Source organism: Ustilaginoidea virens, chromosome 3 (genome assembly GCF_000687475.1).
Source record: "Ustilaginoidea virens chromosome 3, complete sequence".
NCBI lineage: Eukaryota > Fungi > Ascomycota > Sordariomycetes > Hypocreales > Clavicipitaceae > Ustilaginoidea > Ustilaginoidea virens.
The window spans coordinates 1,229,929-1,251,387 of record NC_057318.1 but is presented as its reverse complement, the minus strand read 5'-3'; the positions used below and the strand labels follow the sequence as shown (position 1 = coordinate 1,251,387).

General features: G+C 55.1%; 6 protein-coding genes across 6 annotated transcripts; 4 read left to right on the top strand and 2 right to left on the bottom strand.

Moving 5' to 3' along the window:
• Positions 1-945: 945 nt before the first annotated feature.
• Positions 946-2,028, top strand: UV8b_03641 (uncharacterized protein; the record flags this gene model as incomplete). The annotated part of the gene is made up of 2 exons (XM_043141139.1): positions 946-1,824; positions 1,945-2,028. 2 exons carry the CDS (start codon positions 946-948, stop codon positions 2,026-2,028), a joined length of 963 nt encoding a protein of 320 aa, XP_042997073.1.
• A 153-nt stretch (positions 2,029-2,181) lies between these two features.
• Positions 2,182-5,802, bottom strand: UV8b_03640 (uncharacterized protein; the record flags this gene model as incomplete). The annotated part of the gene is made up of 3 exons (XM_043141138.1): positions 2,182-5,133; positions 5,193-5,608; positions 5,664-5,802. The coding sequence occupies 3 exons, from the start codon at positions 5,800-5,802 to the stop codon at positions 2,182-2,184; spliced, it is 3,507 nt and encodes a 1,168-aa protein (XP_042997072.1).
• A 652-nt stretch (positions 5,803-6,454) lies between these two features.
• On the top strand, positions 6,455-8,800 carry UV8b_03639 (uncharacterized protein; the record flags this gene model as incomplete). Its single annotated transcript, XM_043141137.1, has 3 exons — positions 6,455-6,572; positions 6,647-6,814; positions 6,894-8,800. The coding sequence occupies 3 exons, from the start codon at positions 6,455-6,457 to the stop codon at positions 8,798-8,800; spliced, it is 2,193 nt and encodes a 730-aa protein (XP_042997071.1).
• A 5,909-nt stretch (positions 8,801-14,709) lies between these two features.
• Positions 14,710-16,209, top strand: UV8b_03638 (uncharacterized protein; the record flags this gene model as incomplete). The annotated part of the gene is made up of 4 exons (XM_043141136.1): positions 14,710-14,765; positions 14,991-15,091; positions 15,306-15,309; positions 15,378-16,209. The coding sequence occupies 4 exons, from the start codon at positions 14,710-14,712 to the stop codon at positions 16,207-16,209; spliced, it is 993 nt and encodes a 330-aa protein (XP_042997070.1).
• A 1,128-nt stretch (positions 16,210-17,337) lies between these two features.
• On the top strand, positions 17,338-18,292 carry UV8b_03637 (uncharacterized protein; the record flags this gene model as incomplete). The annotated part of the gene is made up of 2 exons (XM_043141135.1): positions 17,338-17,451; positions 17,624-18,292. The coding sequence occupies 2 exons, from the start codon at positions 17,338-17,340 to the stop codon at positions 18,290-18,292; spliced, it is 783 nt and encodes a 260-aa protein (XP_042997069.1).
• Positions 18,293-19,499: 1,207 nt separating this feature from the next.
• UV8b_03636 (uncharacterized protein) lies at positions 19,500-20,915 on the bottom strand (the record flags this gene model as incomplete). The annotated part of the gene is made up of 3 exons (XM_043141134.1): positions 19,500-19,745; positions 19,906-20,643; positions 20,730-20,915. 3 exons carry the CDS (start codon positions 20,913-20,915, stop codon positions 19,500-19,502), a joined length of 1,170 nt encoding a protein of 389 aa, XP_042997068.1.
• Between the last annotated feature and the right edge of the window lie 544 nt (positions 20,916-21,459).

Here is a 21,459-nt window from a genome sequence, read left to right as displayed (position 1 = left end):
GGGGGGGGGGGGGGTTATTATTCTTGACCGTCTGGCCTCTTTGATCTATTCGCGTTTTCGATACCCTGTTTTGTTCACACCATTTTCTGGTCGTTGACAGGCCGAGCAGCCGGCGTCTACAATAGAGCAGAGTTAATTGACGAGGAGGAAACTCTATGCAACAATGAATGGCCTTGATTGGTTTCGCTGACGGCCCTCTGAATGCTATGCTGTCTTGAATGCCCTCCTGAAGACGTCTGGTCGCCGGCATCGGCATGCCCAGATAGTCTGAGCGAGCGAGGTTCAGCTGAGGCTCAGCTTGTGTGGTATCTCTCGTCCCGAGAGTTGCTGGATTGCCCAAGTCGTAAGGGACCAAGCCGCGAGCGTACGGAGATTACCTGCCGACAGATGCCTGATGGATACCTGATACCTGATACCTGGTACCTGATATCTTTGATAAGCAGAGACAAGAGATGAGGTGGAGGTGGAGGTGGAGGTTGGATGCAGCGATGAGATTTTTCAGCGGCAACGGACCCCACACCCACAGTGATTGATTGCACGTGGTGACCGAGGAAGGAGGAGGAAGGAGGCGTCCAGGCGCAACGGGGCTCTTTCCGCCCAACCAAACAACCCACCAACCCGTCAACGGCAAACTCCGGCCTTTCCTTTCCATTGAGGAGCGTCTGGTCTGGTCTGGTCTGGTCTGGTCTGGTCTGGTGCTTCTTTGCCGGTTGGACGGCCGTCTGATGCTACATTTTTAACCCTACGCGGGGGAATCTTTGCACCGGAAAAGAAGAGGACGAGGCAAACACGAGACGATCAATAATACTGTAACACCGGGCAACACAACGGCACAACGCAACACCACGCTGATACCGGCTTTGGCTCAAAAAGTGCCGTGTCTGCTCCTGGGTAGGGAAAGGGGGCGGGTGGTACCGTGGTTTCCTCCAGACAACCTGCTCCCCCATGGCTTTGACGTCTCGAATCTCCCTCCGGGGCAGCGAGCCCTCGGGCCCCGAAGACTTTCTCTCCTCGTCCTTGGGAGTCATCTTCCCGGATGACGTGACCAACCAGCACGGCGACGCCGAGCACAGCCTCATCTACGCCTCGCCGCATCTGCCGCAGCCGCTGCATCTCGAGCTTGCGGATCCCGAGGGCGAGACGGACCGGCGGCTCTTCAGCCATTACCTCTGGAACGCGAGCCTGCTGCTGGCCGAGCTGATGGAGAGGGACACGCTCGGCTTGCACGGCTCGGGCACGGGTGATGGTGATGCTCATGCGCGAGGAGGTCGAGACGCCAGTTTCTGCGTGGCAGGCAAGTCGGTGCTGGAGCTGGGCGCCGGCACGGCTCTGCCAAGCATCATGGCGGGACTGCTGGGCGCGCAGCGCGTCGCCGTGACGGATTACCCCGCCCCGGCTGTTTTGAAGACGCTCGAGGGAAACGTCGGGCGCAACGTCCGCGCCGACCGCTCCCCCGCCGGCTGCCACGCGACGCCGGCTTCAAGCGTCGTCGTCCAAGGCCACGCCTGGGGCGAGCTGACGGGCCCGCGCGAGAGCATCTGCCAGTCGGGCCGGCACGCCTTTGACCGCGTCGTCGCTGCCGATTGCCTGTGGATGCCGTGGCAGCACCAGAACCTCCAGAGGTCCATCAGCCACTTCCTCAAGAAGACGCCCTACGCGCGGTGCTGGGTCGTGGCTGGATTCCACACCGGCAGGGACAAGATGAAGGGCTTTTTCGACCCAGACGCACTGGGCAGCCATGACCTCGCGGTGGACACGATATGGGAAAGGGACTGCAACGGTCAGGACAGGGAGTGGCTGTGGGACAGGGAGGAAGACGTCACGGTGAGGAAGAGGTGGCTTGCCGTTGCTTTGTTGAAGAGGCGAGGCTCATGCTGAGGTTACAAGGGGGGGGAGTTGTAGGAGTAGGAGTAGCAGAAGTAGAAGAAGAAGAAGGGGAACAAGAACAAGAACAGGAACAAGAAGAAGAAGAAGAAGAAGATGATGACGACGACGACGACGACGACAACGACAACGACAGACAAGTAGAAAAAGGAGGCTTCCAGGCCGGCTTCGTGAACAACATCACCACCATCGGTGGCGAGGAGCTGCAGACCTTTTTTCTCTGCCCCCGTGCCCTGGCAACGGTCCGTCATGGGGCGTGCTTTCAGGCGCCGGCCATCAATGCTTGCTTGGTCGCCATCAATGCTTCCTTGGTCCTCGCTGCTGCTCGGTGCCCACGACCAAGTCATAGCTCACTCTCAGGTTCTCCGCCCCGTTCAATGCCTTCCTCACCGCGCTCTCGTTTCTCTCGCGCACCAGCCTCCTCAGGGCTCCCAGGAGGAACCCGGCCAGCACATCCACCGACCACGTGTCCGGGACCAGGCGCAGGACGTCCTCCGCCCTGAACCATTCACCAAACCGCTCGAGAAGGGCGCACGTCTGCTCCACCCGGTCGCTGGCATCGGCGATTCGCAGGAACTCCTGCAGAACCTGCTGGAAGAGCCGGCGCTGCTGCTCGGGCTCTGGGGCGGCGTCCCGCCGGCGCGAGGCCCCGTGAGGCGCGTATATGCCTGCGCCTCCGCAAAGGCAGTAGGAGACAGCCGTGTCGTAGTCGCCCAGCCTGTGCACCAGGAGATGGAGTGCCTCGTCGTGTCGATGCTGAAGTCCGGCCAGTATGACCGTCTCTGGCACCAGCAGCTCGCCAGGCAGGCTCCTGACGCGTTCCGCGATGACGGTGGTGTCGTAAACATGCGCGCCGCCCAGGAGTTGGAGCAGTCGGAGGCGGCTGTTCCAGACGTCGTCGTCGTCGTCGCATTCTCGCGGCGCGTTCTCCGTCAAAAAATGGGGATAGGTGGGCTTGGGAGTTTGCAGCGCGCGATACGCCTCATAGCCAGCCATGACCGCCTCGCGGTGAGCTGCCGAGGACTCGAGGTCTCCCAGCACCAGGTCGAGATAGTACTCGAGAAGCTCGTGTACGTACGACGTGAGGCCCTTGTCAAAGACCAGGTGCTCCAGATAGTACTTGACTGCGCTAGGGGCCTCGCTTCGTAGAGTCGCCACCGCTTTGGCAGGCTCAAACGGTGGCACCTTGCCCTCGTCTTCCGCAAAGACCTGCACGCCCAAGCGAGGATTCCTGTTGGCGAGCCAAACTCCGTACTCCTCCACAAGGGCTCGGCTGCCTATCTTTTTCAGATACTCCCTCATGCGCTGCTCGCCATCGCGAAACTCGTGCATGCTGTCTTCTTCTCCCTCAAGCATGCGTTTCCATGTCAGCAGCACATCGCTAGACATCTTTCGGCTCTGGTACAATCGGCTGAGAACGAAAAGGCGACGGTACGATACGAGAATGTCGACAGCTCGGTCAAAACAATCCACGCCTCCATCGACAAGGTCGTTGAGCTCCGACCTGACCATGTCGCCGTCTGCCGATTCTTTCGACGAACGCTGCTCCAGCTCGAGCAACACTATCAACAAGCAGGCATCGATGGTTCTGAATACTTCCTTCTCATCCGGCACGCTTCCGAAACCCTTCATCTTCCTCCACCCCAAAAGAAACCGCCGCAAAAAGTGCATGACGCAAAGATCAATATCCCCGAACGTCGTTGACTGCTCCGAGTCGATGCGGCAAACAATTGTCTCGGCGACCTTTTTGATCCCACTATACACCCATATACCACAGCTGCCTTCGATTACGTCGTCTCGCATTCCTTGGAATAGAAAAAGGGCGACGCGGGGGTCTAGTTTGCTATCCGATAAGACTTGCTCAAGCTCCTTCAGCTCAGAGTCCCTAGTAGACTGGTTCGTCCGTGTAGATGACAAGGAATCAACCAGGAGAAGCAGCCCAGCCTTCTGCTTCAGATAGTCAAGTGTCATGTGGTCCAATTCTGTCCTTGCGTCTCGACCGCGTATGAGCTTCAGGACCGATATGACGCGTAGCCTATCTATGTGCATCTCATCGCCAAAAGAGCACGCCATATCGAGACGAGTGTCTAGCTGAATGATTAACGGATTCGGTAGCGCCCACCATATGCGGTTTCCGTTCCATACTGCCAGCCTGGCGTTGAAATTGGCCAGACGTCCTGCAAACTCTTCGCCTTCGCGATTCCTTGCTGCTTCCCAACCTTGCGGTTGTGATTCGTCATCCTGGAAATCTTCGCCATCAGACGATTCCTTCTTCCTTGGTAAACGCTCCGTGGAGGTTGCTGTCCTGGACTCAGACTTCTTCGGGGGAGACGTAGGAGTCTCTAGGTGACCAGGATCTCGGTAACCAGGAAAGGGGTAGAATTTCTTTTGGCTCAGCTTGGAAACAATCTCATCTAGGCGAACATGTCCTCCGCCCAGGAGGGTCTTCAAACCATAAGGTCTCTCTTGGTAAGCAGGCTTCGCCTCCAGCCAGTATTTCTCGGGATTAACCTCATTTCCGGCATTCAGATGCTGAATTTCCATGCCGTACCGAGGTCCTGAACCAAAGTCTTTGCAAAAAGTCGCAATTACATGACCATCATCCTGCTCATCAGGGCGCATTTGCGGCGCATTCAAGCCAGAATTGATTCCATCAATGGCGACATACTCGGGGTACTTGTCAAATTGAATGGTAGCTCTCGTGGGTTCACCGTCTAGGCTAACAAACATTCCGACGCCAGGATCTGCCTTTCGTGTTCCTATCACAAGAAGGAATTCTTCAGCATTAGGCGAAACGATGTGTGGATTCAAGGTCGTGTAAGCTAGTGGCTTTCCGTGTCCTGTTTCGTTTGCGGCGAAGGTGTCTTCATCCCCTGGCGCTGCTGGTAAAGGCTTGTCTGTGACAACAGCCACTGGCTCATGAATAGCTTGCGGAGGGCTCGTCGATGCCCTTGCCGTGGACGGCAACGCAGTCGACATGCCGTCATTTTTACTTTGACTTCGACTGTGACTCGATGTTGTGGTGTCGGTAGCATGTCCTTTTAAGCGGGTTGTTTCTTTCGATGGATCAATCCCGAATTGAGCTTCTCCCCCACCTTCCTCAGAGGAGGCCGTTTCCAAGGTAGAAATGTTCATCAGCGGAATAGTAAGCTGCCTATATATATCCAAAAGGGCATACGACCTGGAGTTAGCAACACAAGCGATAGAGTCCCGGCGAACAGCCAAGACACTCCCGGCAAAAGTCACTTTCTGTGGGGGGAAAATGTAAGCAGTGGCCGCACTCGTCAAGGATGGCGCCAAAGACTTACAGGAGCTTCTAGGACTTTGTCAGCGAGTCGGACAATCTGGATTTTGGATTTCAGAGACAACAGGATCGTGGCATCCTTTGGCGTCGCACTCGAAGGACGAATATTTAAGTCAAGGCCACCAATCCAGCTGCAGTTCTTCACAACGCTGATTCCGGAAACGGGGCTCAATTCTGGTAGAGAATAAAAAGCCGCTGTTGAATTGCACAAGACACAAGCCTTGCTTATCTGCGGCAGCAAGACTATCTCTTGGACACCAGGGCCTGCAGCGGACGGACGGGAGAAGGAATCCAGGGAAACGGGACTGAGTCGCGAAGCTGGAATGTAAACGGGGCTGCCGGATGGCTCGCCTGGATCAGGAGGCATCTGCACAAAATGCAGGACTTCGGAAGCTGATGTTCCGATGTATAGATTACCATCTATCCAACGATTTGTTAGGACCTTGGTGGCCGACGGACAGCGTGACAGACTTGCCATAATACTCGACGCAGTTTATTTTGACATCCTCGGCTGATCCGTCTGTGCACAAGGGAACAGCTTCCAACAGCGGCCGCAAGATGTATGGACCATCCTCGTGGTCCAGCTGCTTCTCGGAGCTGGCAGCTGGGTCCATGTTATTGGATGCCGTGACGGCGGATGCTTATCGGCGCCGTTTGGGCCCATCGACCATGTTGTGAGACGTCCACCTCTGAAGCAGAATGTGAGCGGAGAGCTTGGCTGCGTGGACGGTTCAGAAGGTGTTGGAAAGTTTGTCTGTCTGGTCGAGGTTGTTGGATAAACGCTTTTGAGATTTGGAGAGACGCACAATGTCACTGTGGCTGGCCCTGTTTTGTGGTTCAAGTGTGGAGCCCCGGGGAAATAGCAAGTGCATTGTGTGGCTTTACGAGTTACGTCCCCGAGTACCGCGTCCTCGGCTCTGCGCCGGGAGGAGGTGCAAAAACGACCTGCATTGGTACGTCGCCAGCTAACCTGCAGGTCCCCCGCCTGCGCCACAGCACCAGCATCAGCATCAGCAACCAGCAGCTAGCTCTTGTGCAAGTCGTCTTTCCCCCTTGTGACTGACGAACACGTCGGCTTCTTTCAAACAACCGACAATCTGGATTCTTGACGTGCAACGTTCCGACCGCCCCCTACACTGAGCTTCATCCTTGTGCCACCAGCTCAGACCGCCCCCTCTACCCTATCGCAAACGGACCGAGAGATCTGGCAATTTGCTGCATGAGCAAGTTGGCCGACCAGAACAAGGCAAAACCCCCGGTGCCACAATGGCCGAGGCCGCGGAAGGAGCCATCCCTGGGGTCGTTCCGCCCGGAAGCCCAACGGATGCGACAACCGCGGAGAGTGCAGGAAACAAATTTCAACATGCAATCTTGGCGTGGAGGAGTACGAAGACGTCCCCACGACTTTTCTTTGCTGCCCAGGTCTTTTGTCGTTTTGCTAACCAAGATGGCGGCTAGGCGTCGACTTGACGACCTTGACTTCGAGCTTGGACAGCACGGCGTCTGAGATTGTGACATATCAACGTGACTCGACCATACAACGCAAGGAGCTGGCGCAGAAAACGAAAGAATTTCGAAAACTGGATGATGCGAGCAAGTTGACTGAGATGAAGGGGCTTTTGAAAGGTACATCTCCAGCACACAAAAAAATTATGAATTTTGGACGAGTCTTATTGTTCATGGATTGTTGATTTTTCGGTCCTAGCTTATCAAAACTTTATTGATCTCTTGACAAATCACTCCAAGTCGGTCAATTCCGCCTTTTTGCGGGCGTACACGTCCCTATCCGAAGCACCGGACCCTTACCCGCTCCTCGAGGCGTCGGTAGACTCCATGCTAGTGGCTGAGGAGACGGTGCCGCAACTTGGCGAAGAAAACAAGAATCTGCAACAAAATGTGTCCATGTTGACGTCGCAGCTGGAGGAGGCCGAATCAATGCTCCAGTCGGAGCAGGTGGCTAGAAAAGAAGTCGAGGATGCTTTTGAAACTCGGGTGAAAGAGGCAGAATCGTCTTGGAGTGCAGTCATGGACGAGAAGAAAGACAACTGGGAAGCGAAGGAAAGGAGCTTGATGGAGAAGTTGGAGAACCAGGAACGACTCTTGAACGAGATGCGCGCAAGTTACGAAGTCAACCAGCGACTGGGCAAAACGGGCGAAAACCAAGATGGCCATGGAAGCAAAGCATCAAGCGCCGAGCTCGACATGCTTCACTCAGACATTGAGCGAACCAGCTCCAGACTAGCCGAGGTGGAAGCGCGCAATGAGCGACTGAGGCTGGAGCTGGCGCAAGCCAAATCGACCGTTTCGTCACAGCCCGAAAAATCGCTCGAGGATGATCCCGGTTACATGCGCGTGAGGGCGGAAAACTCATCCTTGATCAGGAAATTGAACGCGTCCAGGATGGAAAAAGAGAGCATGAAACGCGACATGGACTCGCGGCTGCGAGGGATGAAGCGCGAAACGGTGCATCTACAAGAAGAAAAGGAAGCACTCAAGGCAAAAGTACAAAAATGGAATGATTACGAAGACATCAGGCAGGAGCTGGAGGTGCTCAAGAGCATCGAATTCTCTACAGGGGACGACGACGACACCCGGGAAAGAACCGACGCCGGCAAGGATGGAGGAGATTCGCTGGAAAAGCTGCTGCTGTCACGGAATAAAAAGCTCGGGGACGAGCTCACCATCCTTCGCGTCTCTCACCAAGATCTCCAGCAGCGGCTTGAGGAGATGCAGGAGGAGTTTTCGAAGACGAATGCCGAGCTGGAAAAGTCACGGGTCCTCAATCAACAATTGGAGGAAGACTTGGAGAATATCCACGCCGAGGGAGCCAATGCTTTCCCGTCCGGAGCGTCGATATCAGGCACATACGTCAGCAGAGCGCCGCAAACAACCAGAAAGGGAGGGAGGCTATCTCCGACTTCGTCCATCATCAGCGGCCTGGATGGGCGTGGCGGATCAGGAGAGCGGGAGCCGGTAGGAGGAGGCTCAGGCATCCTGCCGATGGTGACGGCCCAAAGGGATCGGTTTAGAAAGCGAAACATTGAGCTTGAGCAGGAACTGTCCGGGAGTCACCGAACCGTGCAGCAGCTGCGTCAAGAAGTGGCCGCTTTGCAGAAGGACAACCTCAACCTGTACGAGAAGACGAGATATGTGTCAACGTACAACCGCGGCGGCGCCGCCAAGGCAACGTCCTCGTCTGCGTACTCGCCGAACCCGAATCCGTCCAGCGTCTCCTTGGGGCCGACTGGGAACCCCGGAATTGCCATGGATAGGTACCGCCAAGCGTACGAGTCCAAGATCTCGCCTTTTGCGGCATTTCGCGGGCGCGAGTCGGCTAGGGCATATCACAGGATGAGCCTGCCCGAGAGGGCCATCTACTCCATCACGCGCATGGTTCTGGCATCCCGCACGAGCCGAAATTTATTTGCAGCATATTGCGTGGCGCTTCACCTGCTCGTCTTTCTTGCCCTGTACTGGCTAGGTACCGCGGATGCTGAGAAGTATGCGAGGGGCTTGGACTCTGCTCTAGCCACAGCTGCCGTGCCGGGTTCAGGGCTGGCCGCCGGAGGCACCAAGTCGAACGGGAAGCAAGACGGCTTTGCTGGACACTAGTCAATCCTGCTGCTCGCAACCTCGTCAACTCGCGGGGTGTGAATCAAAGTCAACATGGCAGTCTGTCTGCAGCCCGTCTGCAGCCTGTCTGCAGTCTGCCATGCCGGCCAAGGAGACAAACAGACAGGTCCTGGACTCTCCAGGTTCCAATATTCCAGCATGGCGGCGAGCCTGAAAGGGATTCGAGGAAATCGCGTGGGTGGGATATGCCACGAGAGATCCAAGGACTTGAAACCCTTGCCACATGTTGGTTGCACGCGCTTCCCACTGGGGTTTGCCCGGCAGGCAGGTGGTACACATGGTTGGGTTCGAGTGCTAATACGTCCAGCGTGTATTATTTAGAATGGATAGCATCTTGTCGATGGTTGCCATATCCCTTCGGGTTTTTTTTGGTTTTTTTTTTTTTTTTTGGCAAGCAGGTAGTTTGGCTCGCAATAGATGGCCCTGCCCACCCAGCGTTGGTGAAATCACACTCCTCAAATGCGCAAACACTAGCTTCACCATTGAAGACACGTCGCGGACAGGCCCAAGCAAGCGTCTCGTACAACTGTGGTTTCAGGGCAGGTTTCATGGGGAGAGAAATTCAGGTCTGGTGCTTTGAATTGGGTAGCCAGGAGCATTCTCGCCTGTGATGATCCAATTTCCTCAGCATGCTTGGTTAACTGGCACGAGGGAAGGCCTGCAATCAATCACGGGTGGATGGATAGTAGGTCTGGGGAGGTGTAACGCGGACCCCCACAATGCGGCTGCAAGTTGGCTTCTCGGGCGTGGGGCTCTCGCGCCTCGTGAAGCTGTCGCGTCGCGGGTCGTGAAAGGCAACGTTATTTGGGTTCATCGATTGACCCCATTGATCTGTGTTCCAAGAAGCACCTGGCACCTTGCGTGTCCGGTACGTTGCGGAAAGTCGTAACTTTGCCCAATTTTCACAAGCCTGACCATCCCCATCGCGAGCACTGTAGGTCACATGTAGCGTAGGGAGCAGCTCTTGATTTAATGGGCCCGTTGATGCGGTGGTGAAATGCAGAAGCCGTCAATGCTTTGCGTCTGTGGCGGCGGTGTCATGTCCGAGTCAGAGGGTCGGCATACTGATGCCATGGAAGGGAACCGAAACGGCGGTTGAGCTCATAGTAGAATGACATCAGAAAATTGCGCAAAAAGCAGTTTTGACTTTTTTTTTAAAATCAAAGGCAATGAATGATACTTTGGCATGCTGTAAACCGACGAAGCGGAGCTGCAAACAGAACGTGCGGCTTTGGAGTGTTGGGTAACGCTGATGTCAGAAATTCCGCCCAATTGCCCGCCCACCACGTCGACCTCTTTGATTGCTGTCAACTGCAAGCCTCATTTCTCAGGCGCCATGTTATTGATGGCAACCCAAGGCTCCTTCCCGGGCCTTTGTTCAGCGGAAATGTTGCATGTACGGAAATATACGGGTTGTTCTGCCTCAGGACTCAACATCCCAGGTGCCTACAGGCCTACCTGGTAGGTACCTGGCGCATTTACCACGGGCGCTAGTTAATTTCCTGGGGCGGGTGGTAGAAGCGTTGGCAGTGTGGCCTGGTGTTATGAGGTAGGTGCATGTACGTAGCTGCCGCCGTAACGCCCCAGATACTTGAGTTGACCTACGTTGCCCGTGACGGGTAGGAGAGCACCTACATGCCATGCCGCGCAGCCAAGTGCTCCCGTAACAATCAGTAAAACGCAAGTGCGGCCCAAGATTTGCGGTATTACGTCTTTCTTTCCGTTGCCGTATCGGGCTGGTACTTGGTCCGCAAGAGGTTGCTCCGTTGGACGCACATGCACCAACTGTTCACCCATCCGATGAGGTGGAGTTGTGTGTGGCCCTCCCGAGTCCCGACTTGGCTCGATCTCCGATCCTGCCCAGCGCCCCACCCCAATAAGGCACATGCTGGCGGTACCTTTAGTCGATACGGTAACAACACATTGATATTGATACCTTCTTGGGGCCCCGTCGACCCGCGGTACCACGAACCAACGTTCGCGTCTTGATCCGTAAAGCTGCCGCAATAATGACATGGTTGGCGGGTTCGATGCGATAGCTTTCCTCCGCGCGTGACGGACAGTGCTGTTCCATGTCCCTTTGCAGCAATGCATTGAACCGCACCTAGGTACCTAGGTACCCTAGCCTTCCAGAGGAACCTAACCTACATACCTTAGTACCTAAGGTAGGTAGGTAGGTACCTAAGGTATCTGGTAGTTGACCCAAGGGAAGCCCAGCCGGCGTCTGGTACAGCACAGTACGTACGGCGCACCAGACACGCAGCTTGCACACTTGCGGCCAAGCGGCCACACAGTGCTGCTGGTGTCTGGTGCGGATTGACAGAATCCAGCCATGCACTGTGCACTCTTGGATGCCCCCCCCCCCCGCCCCCCCGGGCGTTCAACGCAAACTTGCCATTGTGTACGGGTGACGTACTGATACCATGATTAGAGTTTCCTTCCTCTTCCCTTCTTCACCATCATCACGTTCTGAACGTCTCGAGTGTCACATTCAAGAGACCCACGTGGGGAAAGCAGTCTCCTGCCGCTTGTGACGCCTCAAATGTTGCGCGGTGACCCCAGTGCCAGTGCCAGTGCCAGGACCCACGACCCAGGCTGTCGGTGAAGCCAGTCGATGTGCATGATGCATGACCCCCCCCATCGCAGAATGGCTGGCCGCTTAGCTTCCCCCGTGCGCCTACTGCATCCAGGCTGTTTCCGAGCGATCTGGAGTTGTCTGGCGGACCCCGAAGGGCGAGAGAACCTGACAAGAGATCCCCCAGGCCCTGGGCCAGGTACCTGGAAATGTGATATTGGGTGCTAGGAATCCCGGCGTCCCCTTTGAATTAGATTTTGCGGCGCTTGATGACGTGTCAGACACACCCAAGCAGGTCGCGACCAGCAAAAAGACGAACCGATAAAACCTGCCCCCGATCAGCTGGCCTTGGAGCCCATGGCGTGTGGGCATCGCTGTGATGGGTTGTCGACGCAAGTCAACACGACAACAGGTAGGTACCTAGGTACCTAGCCTACCTGGTAGTGGTACGGACCACCAACACAAGAGGGGGACGAGACACCGGCATATCTGCTTCTTCGCTTTGTTCCTTTCTCATCTTTTACCCTTATCCTCATCTCCTTCGTCTTCTTCACTATTTCCTCCAATTTTTTTTCTTCCTTTCTTTCTCTTTTTGTTTTTCCCCTCCCACTTCTTCCTTTTCAGGTTGACAAGCGAAAGGACGTTGAATCGTCTGGGGGGCTGATGCGTTAAGGATGGTGGGTCCTGGTGGGTCTGGTAGCTGAGCTAGGGTCGAGGGCGCTATGCAAGCTCCCGCCATCGGCTCTGGGCCGATATGTACCTACAGTAGGCGCTAGAGGCACGTAGCAGGCACTATGTAGGTACCAGACTGTACCTGAGGCACCTGGAAGTAGGTGCCGGGTACTAGTCCGCATCTCCGCAATGAAACGTTTAGCTCGCTGCCCGGCGAACTTGTCATGTGGTGTTATAGAGTCCATGTCAGTACCAGGTACCTACTGGGTTCCCGCTCAGGCTTGGCGCCAGCTTATTTGCCCCGCAGCCCCCCGCTGAACAAGCTGGCGGCTCTAGACCCTGTAAAGGCGCTGAACCAAGCGCCATGGCTTGAGACCAGCAGGAGACAGACAAGATATTGTCTGAGTTTGCTACGGGACCTGGTGAGTCAAGTCGCGACAGAAAGAAGAAACAAGGCCGCCACGAACGGTAGATGTGCTAAATATACCTCTGTGCGTTGCGCGTGTGTGTACGGAGTATGTGTCTGGACGGAAATGACCCTGACCAAGCAAGAGGTGACGGATTGGGGCTTTTTTTTTTTTTTTTTTTTTTCTGTTTTTGTCCGGAGCAAATGTCCAAAAGGCTGGCCGGCTGCCCGCGACTCTCTGGCCCCCCGTCTCCGTTGACTCCAATTCCTTGTTTTCGGTATTTGGGCTCTTTATTTTTCCTTTATTTTTTCTTTTAACAAAAGAGAAAATGAAAACTTCTGACACATCGTCTTCCCCACCCCCCGTCCCCCCCCCCCCCCCCCCCCCCCCCGCCCGCCAAGACGTCCATGTCTGTGTCTGGTGTGTGCGTGCTGCCCTGCTGCAGCGCTGGCAAGGCAAAATTTCTTTCGCGGACATGGGGCCATGATTGATGATTGATGAATGGATGATTGACCCGTCAGGAATTCGTCAGCTCCATGACACGGCCCAAGCTGGACCCCCTGTCGGAATATTGCGTGCGCCCCATGCCTTGCTTCGACCGTCTTTCTCAGCACACGCGGAACCCCCCCCCCCCCCCCCCCCTTCCCTCCCCCAAAACCAGCCAGATCCCAAACTTCGCAGCCCCTCACAAAAAAGCTTCAAGGCTGCTTCCCATACAGCCGGGCTGGCAGCAACGTCAAGAAAGGCCCGCGGCATGTGGGGCATCCATTTATGGCAGACGGCATGTTCCGCCGTGTCGGGTCGCCGTCGTATCCCGGCGTCGACCGAGGCCCCAGGCTAGCAAACCAGGCGGCCGCTCCAAACAAGCGTTCCAAGCAAGCATCCGGAAGGGGCGTCCAGACCGGAATCCAGACAAGGCCCCATCTCCAGCCATCTTTTGTCATGGGCTTTTTTCCGCGCCCGTATTTTGCCCATTTTGCCCCAATTCGGACGGAGGACGAGACTGGACGTTGCTGAGGGGTGACCCGCCCTATAGGGCTGACCAGCCAGCACTAGGCCTCTGTACTCCGTACACATTGACTGTAGTACACAGCAGCGGGTCGTCGCTGTGCGCCCAGCCCAGCCCAGCAAGCCGGAGGCGGGACGGTGGTGACATTGATACCAGGCATGCAGTTGGCATGTACTTGTGTGGTCCGCGGCGGACTGTGCTGTTCCGTCCACTGTCGAGCCCTACATGTACCCAGCTGCCAGAGTTGGAGGGGCTGTTGCATGCATGTGCTGTTGCATGGCACGCCGGGGGGCGGGGTGTGGGTGGGGGGTGGGGGGTTTGGTTTGCAGGTGACGGGTGGGTGGGCAGGGGCCACCCAGTGCGGGGGTAGTCCGCCGCAACTTACGCGATACCGACGTGCACAACGTCAAGTCACCAGCTCTCATCGTGGGTAGGCACATACCTAAGGTAGGTACCTCCTAGGAGGAGGTGGTTGGCAGATGGGAATCAGTAGATGCTGCCCAGCTGCCATTGACGGCCCCCGATGTGTGGCTGCTTTCGTCCCTCCAATCACCAACCACCAACCACCAGACACCAAACCTCCTCCAAAAAAAAAAGACACCAGGCCATGCTTTGTCATCTACTCCGTACCACCCCCAGACCCCCTTTCAATGATCCTTCCCACCCCTCGCCGCATGATGCATCACCAACCATCACCGCCATCACCACCCATCACCACCCATCACCACCCATCACCCCGGCCCCATCACCTTGCTTTCATGACGCCCTCTTTGTCCTGTCCTTTGGGTCCAAGGAGTGTTCCGTACATCAGGCCCACTCCGCCCCCCTCCCCTTGCTCATCAACTCCTCCCCCCTTGGCATGTACGCCTCATTCCCCCTCTCCCTCCCTCGGCCCTTGTCTTCGCGGCGCCCACCAATATGAAGGCATCCCGTCTGCGAGGTCAGGTAGTAAGTGCTATCCTTTGTCGTGGCTTGCTTAGCCCCGGCTATCGGCGTCTGACGGTGGTAATAACGCTAATCTTCTTGGAAGCTAATGAAAACCTGGGCGCCCCCCCACCTCCCCCCCCCCAGCCCTAGCCTGTTACGGAGTATAGACTGCCTTCTTATAGGTTCTTTCACGTTTCAATAAAACAGAATTTCCTCCTTGGAATGGAGTTGATTTTGGGCCTCCATCACCTTAGGAGCCAAGCAGCTCGGTTGTCGTTCCCTTGGCGACTAACTCTAAATGTTGAGGCTGTTTCCTTCCATGGCGTTGTCCCTCTGCCGGATTTTCAAATATAAGTAAGTATCCTTGGTAGTTTTATATCAATGCCGATGTGTGTTTCCCATTTTGATTTTTGTTCCTTTGCCTGCCTGCCTGCCTGCCTGCCTGCCTGCCTGCCAGCCAGAGAACAAGATGTCTTCTACCTCTCCCACCTCTCCCCAGCCACTGGAACAGTGAGAATTCCGCGAGCAGTTTCCCATCACCAACCCTGTTCCTTCGTTTCTAACTTGCTCGACAACCAGGAGATCGAAAAAGCAGCCTCTAATGACGAGTTTCCCCATCACCAAGAGAAAGCGCGCTACGCGTGCCAAGTTTGCTAAAGTGCGAACTGGATGTGTAACTTGTGAGTATCAGATCTACCCCCTTTCTCCCTTCTTTCTCCGTATCTCTCTGCCTCTTTCTCTTTCTCTTTTTCCTGCTCCCTTTTTTTCTCTCTTTTTTTTTTTTTTTTCTATTTTCTACAGCTTCTGTTTAATATTATCATGCCTTGATGCAACAACACCTACCATTCACCTTCTCTTGAATTTACAACTCTGGGCTAACAAGTTTGATGACAGGCAAGTATGCATTCATTCACCCACTGTGTTTTGCTTTCAGGGTATTTCGAAGCTAATGACGATGCACGACAGGAAACGTCATGTCAAGTGCGACGAAACAAAGCCCGCTTGCAGGAACTGTATCAAATGGGCTGGGTTCTGTGGCGGTTACGAACCCATTCACACTCAGCCCAAGGGGGCGGCCGTCAAAAAGAATCTCATTGCACTTCCCAGCGTCGACATGGACGTCACCTCCTCTCCGGAAGAGCTGGAGATAACGTTGAATGACTATGACTACTTCTGGCAAATGCACACCCCGGAAACCCTTTCTCCACCCACGTCGATTGATTCTCAGACTGGGCCCTTGGGCTTATATCAGAGTTATGCCTCGCAGCCTGATGTGCCACCACCATTCACAACTGTGAAAAGCACCGCAAAATTCAACAGCAGTTTTTGGGACTATACTCTCCCTTATTTGATAGAGAGCAACGCAGCAATTCGGTTCGCCAACCTTGCCGTCCACGCGCTTGTTTTCGCCAAGAGCCCTGACCTTGCCCTCGACAATAACCAGGTGGCGCAAGACTATTACGGGGAAGCGCTGATGTGCTACGGGATGGCTTTGCAAGAGATCATGAAGGCAACGGCGGGTCGCGCTAATCTGCGAGAAGCCATTGTGTGTTGCATATTTTTCGTCATCTTCGAGACGCTCAATGAGGATCGAGAAGCTAGTCAGGCTCACTTGCGAAGCGGCCAAAAGCTGCTCGGTGAGCTAGACCCAGAGTGCAACGAAGCCGAAGACTTCTCCGCAGAGCTAAGAAACGTCTTGAGGTATCTGGGACAACAAGCCCGAGAGCCGGGACCGTATGGGAGCAACCCTTTTGCTGCGGACGAGAGGGCCAGCGTTCTGGAAAGCCTTGTATTTTGATACCATGACTGGGGGACCACGGATGATTCTCTTTTTGCATCTCGGGGGTCTTTTACTGTTGTCTTGTTCTCCTTCCCTCTCTCTCTCTCTCTCTATGTGTGTGTGTGTGTCCCCCCTGTTCCATTTACTTATTGTTTTCATTTCACGGGTCATGTCTCATTAGCGCGGCGCGAGTTCAACTAGGCTAGAGTAATGACGTGGGTAATGACTTTGGGACAATAATGCTCCCCCATGATGGACTGGCTCCCGCGAACAGCCAGGGTTTTCTTTTTTCCTTTATACGGCAAGTGGTCAAGGCGGACGTGGCGTGCAGAAGATACTGCTTGTCTTTATATACCGCTTTCTCATGGTCATGTTGTCTTTCGAAAGGGGCGCCTGTTCACAGCCATGATGTTATGGAAACGGCTGGCACGCCGGGTATTAATACTGGTACTGTTGGTTGAGATTATCTTTCCCGTTCATTTCCTCGAAAAACTGCTAAACTCGAGAATACTATGGAAGCGTGATGATTCCGAATGTGCGGTTGCTGTCAAAAGTCGTACAAGCAAGCGCAGTAAACATTGTGGGTGCGCTTTGATTTTTTTTTTTTTTTTTTTTTTTTTTTTTTTTTGCAACACTCTTACACTCTTACACTCTTTTCTCATTTCTTTTGCCCTTCCTTGTAGACGGTACACGATTCCTTTTGGTGCTTCGTACAAGTCAACATGCCCAGGGATGGAGCTTTCGAAATGGTGGCCCATCCTTGAACGGAGGAGTATATAACGGAGCATATAACAAAACGGAGCATTTGACGGAGCTGCTAACTTGCTCCGTACTGTAGTGTAGGGCCCCGCTTTTCCTTTTGTTTTGGAGGATTCGAAGGAGAGAGAAAGAGCGCGCTCCCTGCCATGTGGGGCCATTCATGACAGAGCCCCCCAAGTCCCGGGCCGTGATGATCACTTTGGACAGCTAGAAGCACCAGACGTTTTTTTTCCCCGTGTCCGGCTGTCCTGCTGTCCTGCTGTCCGGCTGTCCTGCTGTCCGGCTGTCCTGCTGTCCGATAGCCAAGACCACGCTCTGCCGGCTGCCAACGCACGCAACGCTCACCCGCACCAGCAAAACAAGCCCAGCTGGGGACAAACTTTGGCCATGGCCCTGCCTCTTCCCGCTGGACTGGTTCCCTCCGAGGTCTCGTTTCTCTGCGAAATGGAGCTCGTCACAGTCGTTCCGCGACAAAAGCTGGAGAGCATCGACCTCCTGACGGTACGTAGAGCCCTGGGCTGCGTGGTGTTGAAAAAACAGCGCCGACGAAAGAGACCCGTACCGCGTTTGCAACCAGATGGACACTCGAAACAACCTGGCTTTTCTCCCTCTCCCTCTCCTTTGTCCATCTTTTTTAATATATATATTTTTTTTCTCATGCGAGTTTTTGCAGGGCCCGACTCCCCAGCTTCGCCCCCCGCGGAGAAGCAAGATCCCCCTCTGGTTCGCGCTCTTGCTCAAGAAGCAGCGTCGCGCCAACATTGTCCCCCCGCCGTGGCTACACGCCGACTCTCTTCGCGACATCATCCACCACGAAACCAAGGTCGACACCAAAGGCTGGGCGCCGCCCCCGCCGCCACCGTCGCGCGCCGATTCCCGCGGCAACGCGCGCCGCCTCAACGACCCCTTGTCCGACGACGATGCCGTACTGTCGCCGCCGTTCTTGCCGAGCTGCACGGCCGACGCGCCGTCCGGCGCCTTGCCCTACCACTGGTTCGAGCTGGCCGAGATGCTGCTTGCCCATGCGGGCGATGACATCGTGTCCGCCTCCGAGGTTCGCTCGCTGCTGAGAGATCTGCAGGAGGTCAGAGGGGCCAAGATGAGGAGCAGCATGGCCCAGCTGGAGAATGGCGTCGATGGGGTCATGAGCCTGAGAGGCGTCGGGGCCATGGAGCTGGCCGAGAGCAGGGGCTTCGTGACGAGCGTGGTAGAAGGGGTGAGGAAGCTCGGAGCGAGTGGCGAAGCCGTGAGGAGGGAGGAGGAGGAGGAGGAGGAGGAGGAGGAAGCCGCGGCGGCGGGCGGTGATGATGATGGGCGGAGCGACGACGACATGGGATTATGACGAGAATTTGGAAAAAGAGGCACCAGGCCTTGCCAATCTTCTGGGGCTCGCGAGCCAGACGTGCGCCGGCGTCTCCAGCTTTCGATTGCTGTTTAGCATCCGCCACCCCTCTCAGCTTTGGCGCAAAAACGCAAAAACGACCATGACCGAACACCGTATCAATCGACGGCGCTGGCACACAGCCCAAGTCTCCGGCCAAGGATGCCGCAACGCAAGACCACAGAGAGCATAGAAACCCGCCCCATGCCCCCCCAGCCGACGCTCGTCTCTCCTTTTTCTCATATCAGTCCGCAGACCTCGGCCTGGTATCGAAATACGCGGGAAATCTGGCTGTCTGGCCGATTCCAAGCCGCAGCCGCGGCCGTGGCCCGCCCTGCTCTGCTTGACATTACGTCCCTTTTGTATCCGATATACTGGTAACGGTGCGTATCAGTATGTTTTTTTTTTCTTTTTCTACAGCATTCAAAAGTACGAATACCATACTATGGCTAAAGCGCTCATCTTCAATACTAGGGTTCCGCAGACTTCTCGGGTGTCAAACGGCACAGTGACAGCGGAGGTAACTGCTGGAACCTGGCTGCTACGCTTGGTTAGCTGTATGCCTGCCTAGGACCTACCTAAGATAGGTACCTGATAGCTGATACTTGAATATTGTCTCATATGATGCCTTTTTATTATTTCCCTCTGGGGACCCTTCCAGGGTGCCGGGGCTTTTTCGCCTGCAGCTGGCTTCTGCTTAGAAAGCATACAGTAGCAGAATCGGATACCATCATCGCTTTTTGTGCAGCAGACTCTCGCCGCCTAGTTTCTGTAAACTTGTTTTTTTAATACAAGCAAAACGTCGCAATACTAACCTAATTTATCCGACTAATTCCCGATCGATTTGAAGCTTTGATTTCTTTCAAAACCATTTGATAAGTTTGTAAAAAAAAAAAAAAATAGTGGGAATATCTCTATCGGACGGGCCTAAACTGAATTTGAAAGAGGGAAAGCGAAAAAGAGCTATGCTCTTGCCTTCCGATTTCTTCGCAAATCTCCAAGCAAAGCTCCGCTTTCCATGAATACGCAACTTTGAAAAATCAAAACGCCTGTCCCCCCTCCTCCTTCGCCTCCGTATTAGCAAAGCAAACCAAAACCAGGACCCGAACCAGGGCCTTCCCTCCTCTCGACCTATCCCCCGGCTGTGCTGCACCACGGGCCTGGACGGTTAACCAGCCTTGGGGAAATTGTGAAAGGCTAGTTCATAAGCAAGGCCCGTAGTCATCTTGGCGTGCTCAAGCATGTGATCGAAGGAAAGATACTCGAGCAGGTCGGAGGTGGTGTGAATGTGCTTGTCTGAATTCTCAAACGCCGACTCGATGACGAATGCGGATGGGTAGCCAGCCTTTGACGCCGACGCATGGTCGGAGCAGGCGTAGCCACACTTGGTCTCTACCCAGGGGATATTGCAGTACTAGACGTGGGGGAAGAGAAGAGCAAAGAAAGAAAGAAAGAGAACAAGTCAGTAACACTCAGTAAATCAGAGATGCGAGTATCGTGCCGTGGATTACGCAAAGCAGACCCCACATCTGTGCATCATGATGTGCGGACACCCGGGGCAAAAGGGGACATACCTGCTCAATTACCGTCTTGATGAACCTGGTCAAGCCAGGATGGACGTAATCGGTCACTACCCCAACACTCTCTGGCAGACCGGCATCGAGGGTGCCCCTGACGTAACCAGTCATGTCCTGCTGCAGCATGGCCTTGACGTCCCAGTTGCTGCTCTCGTACTTTTGGAAAATGGCCTGGCTGCCCAGCAGGCCGCCCTCCTCGGCACTGTACCAGTGAAACTCAATGGTGTTGACGGCTTTTCCCTTGACAAGATCCCTGGAAGTCAGCAGGGTGCGGAACACCTCCAGGATGGTGACGGTACCGCTGCCATCGTCATCAGCGCCGGGGGCGGCGAGGACCGGCAGCCACAGATTGATGGAGTCCTGGTGCGCGCCGATGACAATGGTGCTGTTTGTCTGTCCGGGGATGGTGGCGATGATGGAGCTCTGCTTCCACGCGTGGTGGAAGTGTTTGGCAGTGACGGTCTTTTTGGCGCCAGCCTTGCTGATGATGGAGCGGACCTGCCGAAGCAGCCATTCCGAGGATTTCTTGCCGTGGTCCGAGTTGTAGTAGCGCGTATGGAAGCTGGTGAACTTCTCGAGGTTGGCTCTCATTTTCGCCTTGTCCAGTCGTTGGGCAAGCACATGGACCCTGTCTTGGTGGACGCACTTGTCGGGATATTCCACGGTACTTTTCGCCGAGAGATTTCCCGCGCCGAGATTCTGTGTGCCGGTGATGTCCATGAAGTTCTGGCCGTTCTGTCATGATGAAGAAGAGGGCACGAGAGTCAGCGTTGCCGAAGCCGCCATAACCCCCCAAATTGCTCTCAAGGTGACAGACATACTCGCCGAAGCTCCCATTTCTCCTCCTCAGTCACCCACTGCGTCTTGCCGGGGGCGGTTTCGATGAGAAACTGCTCGTAGGCATTGAGAACCACGTTGCTGGTCTTGGTCTCTGTCTGTTCGAGGAAGCGGGCTGACGCTGCCGCTATCGAAAGGCTCCCAACGAGAAGAGTCGGCGCAAGCTTCATGGTGGGCGACGACGGCAGAAGGTGAGAGAGCCGGGCGGGAGGGTGACGAGTCGGAGGAGACGCAGAGCAGGGGCCTTCCTAGCCAGGGTGGGCGCGTTACGACCTGACACGGAGTAGTTATAGCCAGCACACTGCAGACTGTGATGTGATGACGGGGTTGTTTCTAGCTTTTGATAAGGTGCGTTTCTAAGTTGCCCAGTACAGATGAATGGGGAAGAATGGTTTGAATGGGGATGAATGGGGGACGAATGTGGATGCATGTGGATAAATGTGGAGTCATAGCATGGGAGCAGCTGCAGTCCCCGCTTTTCTCTTCCAATGCAATCAGTGCAATGGCTGAAAGAGGTAGGTGGTAGGGTTGATTCGTACAGGAGGGAGACGCTAGCTGCATGCAGTTAGGCTGGTATCGGAGATGCGCAGGCGGCGGGACAACGCATGTCGAAAGGTTCATCATACATATGTACCTGTAGGATCGGGCAGGGCAGGACGCACGCAGGAAACCTGGTGGTAGCCGGTGTGGGGCCGTCGTCTGATTGGTTCATCA